The 11164-nt window shown below is 40.3% G+C and overlaps 1 protein-coding gene across 1 annotated transcript; it reads right to left on the bottom strand.

Annotated features, from left to right (window-relative positions):
* Window positions 1–879: 879 nt before the first annotated feature.
* Window positions 880–5836, bottom strand: LOC149848454 (UDP-D-apiose/UDP-D-xylose synthase 2). Its single transcript, XM_089995508.1, has 9 exons — window positions 5386–5836; window positions 5096–5188; window positions 4787–4894; window positions 2197–2311; window positions 1967–2100; window positions 1778–1879; window positions 1607–1699; window positions 1362–1497; window positions 880–1275 (listed from the first exon to the last, which is right to left on the bottom strand). The coding sequence occupies exons 1-9, from the start codon at window positions 5659–5661 to the stop codon at window positions 1160–1162; spliced, it is 1173 nt and encodes a 390-aa protein (XP_089851634.1). The 5' UTR covers window positions 5662–5836; the 3' UTR covers window positions 880–1159.
* Window positions 5837–11164: the final 5328 nt, after the last annotated feature.

Raw genomic sequence — 11164 nt, 5'->3', positions numbered from 1 at the left:
GAACTACGTGCACTTATGCAACTAGAGTAACAAGTTCAAAAACTTTGGTCTTAATGTATTGTAATTATTGGAACCGACTATTCAACTTTCCAATCATATAAGAAAAGTTTCTATTTAAGCAATTGATATTCACTTTGCATGTGCTCTCCAAGGCCGTTTGATATTGCACAGACAACTTGGGGGTCAGACTCTGTTCTCTGCATACCTTTGGCTGGGCACAGAGCTGTCCTGGACAAAGCAGTCAAAACCATTGATTTGTCCAGCATTTGTGTCGACCAAACAATGACACAATTACATATCCCGTGTTTGATTCGTTCAGTATGGACAATTTAGACACATAAAATAGACATGTTTTGCACGCATACATGCAATAGAACGCCAAAAAAATCACACACACAACTGAAAACCCACAAAACCCTTAAATTTAAGCCCTAAAACCCATTTCTATTCAACAAGTGGCAGCTAAAGTGAAAATTGACATCTTTTTTGCACAAAAAGAAGGAACGAGAGAGAGAATCAACCATGCTGAACGCATCTAGAGGGTCAAATTTGCCAAAAAAAAAACCCTGAAAACCCCCATTTGCTCGCAGTAAGCTCCCAACTTTGGTAGACACCTGCTCCCCTCAGAGAGAGAGAGAGAGAGTTTTCAATGTAAAATTGCAAACAGATTGGATTCAACTTGGATGCAAATGCATATCTGATGGAAAATACCAACCGAATCAAATCCAGAGAATTTCAATCAAATAAATCTGAATAAAAAAATATTTTAAGATCCATATCTAAAATAACATGTCAAATTTGAAGCTCCGAACCACAATGCCGTGTCAACACTTCTAACTTCCAATAGTAGAAGAATTGAAGTAAACGCCGAGACAAAATATGAGAAAGGACAACCATGACAGTCCTATAACTGAAAGGAGACCATCCACAAGACACAAGGCCCTGGAGGTTTACACAGCCGCAATGATGTGAATATTGATCTGCTCCCACCAGTAACTAAGAACTCAAAAAATTACAGCAAAATAAAAATGGAGCGCCACTGCTACAATCCAATCTTTTCCAAATAATAGAGATTATACAAATTCATGCAGATAGCAACCAAAGATTGTTCCAAAAAAATAAAAAACAGCATGCACCAAAACTGCACAAGCAGCCGATTTTAACTGGAAGCAACTGGTTTTGCCATTGCCTGCTTGACGGCTTGCGAGTAAGTCTTGTGCTGATACGTCAATGTTGACTCCAGAAGGTCCCATAGAGATGTCTTAGGGTTCCAACCTGCACAAGCAAATAACATAGATCCTTACACTTCATCTCAAATACAGCCGCATTACAGTGTAGATCAAGAAAGAAATGATGGATACCAAGCTGTTTGTTGATTATGGTCATGTCTGGTATGCGCTTATCACTGTCATCGTATCCTTCACCATAAAACTCCTTTGAGCTTACATCAATTGTCGGTATCTCTAATGAAGGTTCTCCCGACACCTTGGCATACACCTGAATTATAAGCCACAGTTCACAGGTTCAGCATAACGGATGGCCTGGCCAGCAAGATGGAAGGGCAAATAAAAATATTTGGAGCAGACAGGTTCAGCATTGTGTGTACCTCTGTCATCAGTTCAGCTAGTTGTTTCACAGTAACTTCATTGTTTGGATTGCCTACATTGAAAATCTGGCTATTTGCTCTGGCTGGATTCTCCTGAGTAATTCAGAAGTATTAGCAAATGATTTAAGAAAATAGATGCACCACCACATCAAAAAAACATTGGCAACTTACAATCATCAAAAGAACTGCTTCAATTGCATCCTTGATATATACAAAGGTTCGTTGGGATTGCCCTCCATCTACAAGCTTCAGAGGCTCACCGCGTAGGAGATTCTGGCATTACAAGATTCTTGCATATAATTACAAGACATAATTCAAACCGTATCCTTTCAACACGATGGTCAGAAAAAATTAACTCACATTACTAAAACAAGCAAGAACCCTTGGAACACCCTCACTTGGACCATCAATGCCAGGAATGAAATCCATCCTTGGTCCAATCCAGTTGAAAGGCCGCACAATGGTGAACTCAAGACCATTCTCTGCAAACTCCGCTGAACGTTCAGAAGAAAATAAGAAAATGTCAAGTGGAATAACAAGATGCGAGAGATAGTGCAATATAGAGAAGATATGACAACAGATTTGCCAACCATATATAAGCCTTTCAATCAGTTGCTTGGCACAGGCATAAGACCATCGTTGTTTCTCAACAGGGCCAAATATGCAGGGGGATGCATCTTCTTTGAGCACATAAAAGTCAGGGTCCTATTCAACAACCAGACCATGAAAAAGGCATTAGAGGTAAAGATGAATGATAAACAAACTAAAGTCCAGATATAAAAGATGACATAAAGCAAATGTTTTCCACTAAAATGCATAACCAATTCATAAGTTGACATGCTCAGTAATTAATTCTTACAAATCACAAAACACGGGTCCACATGCAACAAACATATACAGATTCCTAAATCAAATGATTTTATCAACGCTTCTCGTTTTGAGGCATCATAATCTTTTAAAAACACGTTCATGTCAGCATAACTACTGCAAATATTCCAAGGTATTGCACAGATAAGAAGCTGAAAGAAATGTCACTAAACCCACAAAAACATATTGAAGCTACTACGCTGTCAACCCTGAAAATTCCGAGTATCAGGTTTAATTAGTCCAGATCGGTTTCACATTCTGTCATTCAAAAGTTATCTCAAATGCTTCTTCTTCCACCATGACATTTTTATTCTTGTTTTAATTTCTGAATAGGATGCAGTCATAAGGCTTATGTAATGCGCCACCTGCTCTCTCTCTCTCTCTCTCTCTCTCTCTCTCTCCAAGAATGCAAATTACTAAAATGCCCTCATCTCATAAACCAACTATCCCTCCATTTAAATGCCAAAACAACATAACTTCCTCCATTTAAATCCCAAAAGCAGCACGAATTCCAGAAAAAGGAACGAAAAAATAATAAATAAAAAGAACCAAACCAAGAAAGGGTCTTTGATTTCAGATCAATCAAACTTGGAAGGAAAAAAATGGAAAAATGGGTACCAGCCAGGCACATGTTGCATCCGGAAGATGAGGACATTCCTTGAGTGAGGGCAAAAAATGAGAGAGGGAGAAGACTTGAATAAATTGATGGTTTGATTTGTGGGGCAGCAAAAGAAGACAAACCAAACTGGAAAATGGGTAAGCAAGCCTATTTCCTTCTTTTCTTCAATGTTGGCAAAACAAGACGAGAGAAAGAGCGGGGAGAAAATGGGTATCAACTGTAGAACATTCTTAAGGGCACTTTAGTCAGTTTGCATTCAAGGTAGGGGAAAAAAGGACAGGTGGAACGTGGCATAAGCCTTATGACACTTATGGTCATACAGCTTATGAATGGATCCCTCTTCTTAATTTCCTGGAGTGCATTTGGTTCCTTTGTGTGTGTGTGTGTGTGTGTGTGTGCACACGCACTCTGGTCAACATGTAAATTCTATTGTGGCACATACACATGCCTGCCTATAGGTGCTTATAGTTCCATGAAGGGAAAAAGATTATTCTAATAAAATTTGTCAAATATCAAAGTTACTAAAATTTGATTCAAGGAAATTGGGTTAGCTCATGTCCATGTTAACAATCACAGAGTGGCAAATGCTTTTGAAGCCTTCAAAGCATATTTGCAATTATGACAAAAGTCCAAGACATTAACTGAGATATATCTTCAAAATAAGAAGAGAGTAAAACAAAGTGAATCAACAAAGAAGGGAACACAACAATTGCTAAGATGGAAAATTAACAGCCAAGAGCTCACAAAGTGATTCCATTAGTTGCATTTTAAACCAGAGAGGGTTGATACGATATTGAGAACAACAAGCTATTTCCTTTTGAAGCAAAGCACTCCTTGAGAATAAATAAGAGATCCATGTGGACCTTTGAAGCCCGTCATAAACATATTTGCAAGAAGAACGTGGCATAAGACATCAGCATTGCGCCATAAGAACTATTAGTCATGATACGATAAACATGCATATTGACAAATAGGTCACTCAAAGGTCGTCCTTATCTTCAAGTAATTCATTAGCTACTACTAACGTCTTTTTTACCACAATAATTTCTGCTAGCACCGACAGCATCAAACTTAGATAAAGCATAATTCCTTCTCAAACAATTGTCCAATGTGCACATATGATAACTAATCATACCAGCTTCGCATTCACCAAATAATGAATCCAATGCTGACCAGATGTGTTATTTAACGCCCACCAAAGCCCAAAGCCAGATATGGCCTACTCTCGACACTAACTAGATCAGACACACTAATGCAAAGAAGAAAGAACAGAACACAAAGATAGCCACTTCAGATATTGACCACTAGGTCCACTAGAAGAGTAATTCATAGCGTTCATTTAGATGTCCTGTGATACTTTGGCATGAGGGAAGCTGGAATAAACTGAGGATCCTTGAAGAGAGCCATGTTTCACACAACCCCCTTGCTCATTTGTTAAATAAAAAAACAAATAAGTAAACGAAAATAAAATATATAAATAAAACCAATATCACAGAAATGAACTCTAGCAGCATTTTTCTTGGAAAAAAAATTCGTAAAAAACAAGTCAACAAGAACCTGATCGATTAGCAAGCACTAGATCTTACCAGATTAGGAAGAAAGAAGAGTAAGGGAAATCACATCATTGCCGATGGGAGGTCCAGAGAAGCTTAAAAGGGCCAAAATAGAAGAAAAAAAAAGTAACATCAGCTCACCTTTCGCAGAGGATGATCCTTCGGAAGAAAGCTGCCAATAGTTTTGCCGTAAACCTCACATGTGGAGAAATGAATCAGACGCTTGTTGTTTTCCGAGCAGATTTTCACCTGGATCGTTTAACCGCCCCATTAAAAAGAATAAGAAGAAGAAGAAACCCAACAATCTCATTAAGCCGTAAATAGAGGCAAAAAACCGAGAAAAAGAAAATATCGATTAGAACAACAAGAAGTTACGTTTTTTCTGAAACAAGAACCAAGATCAGGCGGAACAAAGCAAGATCCTACCGTCCAAGAATTGTAAACACTCACCACAGGAAGCGCGTCGATGAAATTGCTGTAGATCGTATCAAGAGGACGAGTGTTGTAGTCCGCGGGAGTGCAAATCGCAGCAAGATTGATCGTCTGCAGATCAAAACAAGCAAAAAGAAAAGCGTAAATTTCATACCCAAGTACAGCAAATCCCACACGAGATGAAATAGATCTACGAAGAACAAGCCTGAAAGCGGATCAACCACATCCAGATCACCCTCAGAATCAAAGACATTCTATTTACAAGACCCAAAAAAAACACAGGAAATTCCCGGATCCCTCTTGCTCACCAGATCTGCCATCTTGATGAGCCCCTCGAGCCTGGAATCGTGCTTGATGTTGATCCTGTGGAACTGGATGCGGTCGGACCAGGGGAGATCGGGCTCTAGCAGGTGGTTGATCTTGTCATTGTAAACGTCTACGGCGAGGACCTTGTGAGCGGTCTCGCTCATCAATTTTTCGCAGAGGTGAGACCCGATGAACCCACCGGCACCCACCATGCAGATCGTCAATGGCTGGATGGGCTGCCCATCCAAATCCAGTCTCACCGCACCATCACCTGCCATTGCCGACGATGCTCTCCCTTCTCCTCCTGCCTTTGATCTGATTCACTATTGTTACCCACAAGGCAGAGATGCAAGGAGAGAAGAGAAACGGACAATGCCTCTTCCTATCCCAAAACCACTCTCGCTATTTACACCTGTGTGTGAGAGAGAGAAGGGGGGCAACAGGGACGGTCGCGTCGGTGATGTCATGGGAATCGTTGATTTGATGACAGAGGACACCACTCAATCCCCATCCACGGTGGGTCCCTCTATGTCATTGACCGATGATAGCCATGGATTTGAGCTGTCGACAGTACAGCTTGCACCTCATACCATCACATGGCTTTAGCTTTCGATCAGCACCAAGCGTTTCATAGAAAATACGAGCGAATTTTCAAATAAGGGGTCACCTTTTGCTTGAATTTCGAAACTGGCCCAAAACTTTTACAAAATGCGTCAAAAAAGGATGTCGTGATTTGCTTTTTCTTTTTCGGTGTCCATTGAGGGGGCGTTTGAATCATCAGTCTGCGTGATGTACCGAGCACAGGCCCCGTCCATGTCTGCACACCCACACAAACACGAGATGTGCGAATACTGATTTCGTGCATCCTGCAAAAGCAAAAACGCCTGACACTATTTAGCAGTTCAACAAATAGAACATATATACCACAATCATAGATGTAATAATCCAACTTTATAATAAACCAAATCTGTAAAATTTGGTTGTCTCCAATTCAAACCGATCTGACTTTCCAATGTAATTTGGGATCCGAGATCCGATTGTGGCTGAATAAACTGCCTGGTTGTGTATAGCATATCCACCGAAAACCAGGGGGCCTTACTCCATCATATTGATTATTTAAAAAAAAACTATTTAACAATAAATATGAAACATTGAACCTTTTTGGTAATTCTAAAAAACTAGGGTACAAATTTAGAATATGGAGTAAAAAAAATCTTCACACTAAAATTTGGGAAATATTAATATAAACACCGATGTAAAACACATTCTTAGGTGTGTACCAACCACGTGGTATCGTGGCTCGGGTGGCAATAGGGTCGGGTTGGCGTGTCAGCATTCCTCAACCCAAACCCGACCCGTTTATTATTAAACATGTAGTATGTGGCAAACACTAACCCGACCCATTTAATAAACGGGTAACCCGACATGACCAGCAAACCCGTTTAATAAATGGGTTGGGTCGGGAAAACGGGTTGGCGGGCAGCGGGCAGGTTAACGGGTCGGGTTGGCGGACGAGTCAGTGGGTTGGGTTAGCGGGTTGGCAGGTTGACCTGCCCGCCTAACCCATTTATTAAACAGGTCAGCCGGGTTGGCATACCCTCAATCCGAACCCGACCCGTTTAATAAATGGGTTAGGCGGGTCGACCCATTTATTAAATGGGTTGGCTTAAGCCCAACCCGAACCCGCCTAAGAGGCGGGTCGTGTCAGGTTTTGCCACCCCTACTCAAAACTACCATATATTTTCTTCTTATACAGATTTCCATTGTTTTGGAAAAAACAAAAGTTCCACATGAGGATCATGTTATAGTTGCACGCTCATGTCACCCGTTTTGGTTACGTTAATAAATTGGAAAATTTTAGTGGCCAACCTTTTGCTCCTAATTCTAAATATAGCCTCACATTTTTGAAATTGTAAATATGAGCTAAACTTTTCTTAAAAACAGTCGAACATGTACCTCAGGTCCAAAGGCGGAGCTGGGGGGTAGGCCCAGTCCTGCCTCCCGGCCCAGTTAATTTTTTTTTTTTTTTTAAAGCTCAGTCCTAACATCAACTTCTATCCCAACTAACGGTTTCCAAACAGCCTTAATCTCTCTCGTTTCATTTTCTCTATAGTCCTTAATATTGCCGGAATCCACATATCCCAAGATACTTATATCATACCCTTTGGTCTCTCTAGAGATGTCAATGAATTGGGTTTCATTCGGTATCTGACCAAAATAGATTCTGTTCAGTTGCATTTAGTAACCATAATCATGTCTGATTATAATGAGATGTGGATATGGTTTTGCTTTTTTTGCTATTGAATCCAACAAATATCTAAATTTGATCTAAAAATGTGAATCTGGTATGAGTTTTTCACCATCCAAATCCAAATCCAAATCCAAATCCAAATATGTTTAGCCAACATCCCATCCAAATCTGAACCGTTTACATATCTCTCTCTCTCTCTCTCTCCAGGTTCCTTGCCCCCAAGCCAATGAACCTAAGACACTATATGTAAAGATGGTTACATGGTCTAGTCAATGCTACAGGATGAGGGCGTTGGTGATGTCTGGTCATGGATCTCATTGGGAGTGGTAAAATCCACTTTCTGTACTAAGCCAGGTACCTTGATTTACCGTTGAACTTGGCCTCTCTGGAAATGATTCCAAGTTCAATATTACTACTGATTTTTCTCTGTCAATTTGGTCGGGCCTGACCTTGGTGTAGGATCCAAATCCTGGATAAGGCCAACTGGGTCCAGTAGGGCTATTGGGTTGGTGGGGCAGTGGCTTACTAGCTGGACCCCTGCTAAGTGGGTGCAGTTCTTGCCCAAATAAAGATCTTGCCAGAAAGAGCCCACACAGGTTTGGATCTTTAATAAGTGGTCCATCCAATAAGGTTGGACCAAGATACGGCTCCACTTTTGGAGGCATGAAGGAAGAGATCCGGTGATATGCCAAATCACTGTTGATTGTGACAATCTAAGGCAATCGGTGGGGCCGCTGATGATGACATCATGAGCCCCATTGTGGCGGGCCCCAATGTTTGCACAATGAACGGTCATGATGGATCGTGATGATATTCCAAAGAATTAATAAACGGGTTGGATTTGGTTTAGATGTAGGCGATAATGATCCCGAGATAATTGTATGCGGCCAAATTGGTTTCTGAAATCAAATTTGGATACGGATGAGAAAGAAAGAGATTTTGGGTGTATTTGGGGATTAGGGTTTTGGGATTTATTTTGTCATAAATAAAATTGTTATGAACTTCAAATTATCGCACCAGTGTTATATATTGCCATTAGATAATGTTTAAGAAGAGAAAGACTGCAGCAAATATAGTTTGATTTGTCCATACAAAATAATTTTTTATTAATAACTGTAGCTATTTTTTTATCTCAATTTTTTTTTGGGGGGGGGCACTGCTCCCAACCCTAGACTATCACACCATTTTTTTTTTCGATCATCTTGCAAAATCTTGTGAATTGACAAATGCTCATTCATCTTAATGAAAAAAGAAAAAGTAAACAGTTGGAACTTGAAAGTTTTAATGTAGAAGGTTACTATTATCTTTTGACTTGTAAATTAACTCGAGTTATAGGACAATAATAAATGTGGGCCCTTTATTTGATAGTTTTCAGGAAAATGGAAACTCTTATTTGAAATTTCATAAACACGAGGCACATATATAAAATTAGCAGCAAAAGCTTGCCCCATAAATGGAATTTTTTAAAAGGAGATAACCAGAAGTCACGGACAACAACTGGTAGCAGTAACGAGCTAAACGTCTGGTTGATTAGCCATCGAGTAGAAGACTTGGGGGGTGTCAACAGGTCGGGTTTACCCTGACCCGACCCGACCCGGACCAAACCCTATAGTGTTCGGGTATGGTGACAAATAAGAAGATCCAATTAAGACCCAAGTTCAGACCCGAAGGTCCGATTAATACATGGGCCCAGATATAGTTTATGAAATTTTATACCAGGCCCCAGGCCCGACCAGAGTTCCTATTAAGACCCTCAAATTTTCAATGTAAAAATGATAAAAAATATTATTTTATGGGGTATGGGCTGGGTCTGGTTCATGTAGTTCTTATGGTATCCAAGTATGATTTGTCTAATAATAGATCCGATTAGACCTGCGTTCGGATCCCTGATAAGTAACTGCTCTTCTGGTTGATTACCTGTTCCAATATTTGCTGTAATGCTGAATTCTACCATTTGAACTGGTTTCACTTCCGTCCAGTCGGAAAGCGATCATGGTATGTCAGCTTACATAAAAAAGAAGAATCATTGATTGTTCAAGTCATGTAAGCAGAAGATTTAATCCTTCTCCTGCTTTATTTTGTTTCATTAGATCTGAAATGTTTTCACGACACTTTGTAACTTTTTCAAAAAAGGATTTACCATCAACTAGGTAACTGTTCAAATGAATAAGAACACACACACACACTCTCTCTCTCAATGTTCTTTTTTTCTTATAGTCCAAGGGGAACGCCACCCCCCACCCCATTGCACATTGACTGACCTCCAGTTGATAAAACCCCCCAAATCTCCTATTGCACATTAGCTGACCTCCAGTTGATAAAACCCTTGATGTCACCCTTGTCCATCAGAGAATACACCCAGCTTCAACCTTGCGGTAAGGATGTCACCCGTTGGTTTTGAACTTGTGTTATCAACTTGATCACATCAACAAGTTAACCCTACTAGATGAGCTGGGCCCTCGTGGGCTATCCTTGTAATGTCTATGAAAATGAAAGAAACCTCAAAAAGATGTGTATCTCTATGAAGATTAAGACTTACCATCCAGGAGTAACCATTCAAATGGATAAGAACCAACTGTCTCTCTCTCAATGTCTTTTTTTTTTTTGGATAGTCCAAGGAGAACCCCACCCCCCAAATCACCAATTGCACTTTGGCTGGCATCCAGTTGATAAAACCCTTGATGTCACCCTTTCTCATTAGAGAATACACCCAGCTTCAACCTTGTGACAAAAGATGCCACCCATGAGTTTCGAACTTGTGATGTCTTGTCAACTTGGTCACATCCATAAGTTGCCCCTACTAGATAAGCGCCTTAAAAAGATGTGCATCTCTATGAAGTTAAAACTTACCATCTAGGAGGTAACCATTCAAATGGATAAGAACCAACTGTCTCTCTCTCTCTGTCAGTCTTTTTTCAGTTTTGATAATCCAAGGAAAAACCCCGTCCCGATTGCACATTGGCTGGCATCCCATTGAAAAACCCTTGTTGTCACCCTGCCCATCAAAGAATACACTCAGCCTCCAATTGGTAAAGCCCTTGATGTCACCCCTGCCCATCAAAGAATACACTCAGCTTCAACCTTGCGGCAAGGGATGCCACCAATGGGTTTCAAACTTGTGACATGTTGTCAACTCACGTCCACAAGTTGCCCTAACTAGATGAGCAGAGCCCCTGTGGGCTCTCTTTCTAATGTCAATGAAAATAAAAGAAACCTCAAAAAAGATGTGCATCTCTATGAAGATTAAGACTTACTATCTAGGATGTAACCGTTCAAATGGATAAGAAACTAACTCTCTCTCATAATAACCATAAAATAAAGAAACCTGCATTATGAATCATTCACAACATCTGCTATGCCCTTTATATTGAGTGGGGATCAGGTCAGAAGCACCATACCTTTGATGGTAACACGGCAGAGGCGCCTTGGGTGTCATTCATATTACAAATGAACGACACCCGTCAATCAGTAAGGAGTGCTCATTATAAGCCATTGATTTGAAACCATTCAAATGCCATTTATCGGGAGCA

Source organism: Nuphar pumila, chromosome 1 (genome assembly GCF_984573655.1).
Source record: "Nuphar pumila chromosome 1, dmNupPumi1.hap1.1, whole genome shotgun sequence".
Taxonomy (NCBI): domain Eukaryota; kingdom Viridiplantae; phylum Streptophyta; class Magnoliopsida; order Nymphaeales; family Nymphaeaceae; genus Nuphar; species Nuphar pumila.
Note: the sequence above shows the minus strand (reverse complement) of the source record. Positions and strands in the feature narration are given on the sequence as shown.

What these genes read in the sequence shown, in the direction of transcription:
- LOC149848454 (XM_089995508.1), bottom strand. Translation starts at nt 5,661, where the DNA reads ATGGCAGGTGATGGTGCGGTGAGACTGGATTTGGATGGGCAGCCCATC. An exon ending in TTCTTGCTTGTTTTAGTAAT is followed by an intron (nt 1,880 to 1,966) that starts GTGAGTTAATTT and finishes TTGTAATGCCAG; the next exon opens with AATCTCCTACGCGGTGAGCC. An exon ending in AAGCAGTTCTTTTGATGATT is followed by an intron (nt 1,700 to 1,777) that starts GTAAGTTGCCAA and finishes TGAATTACTCAG; the next exon opens with GAGAATCCAGCCAGAGCAAA.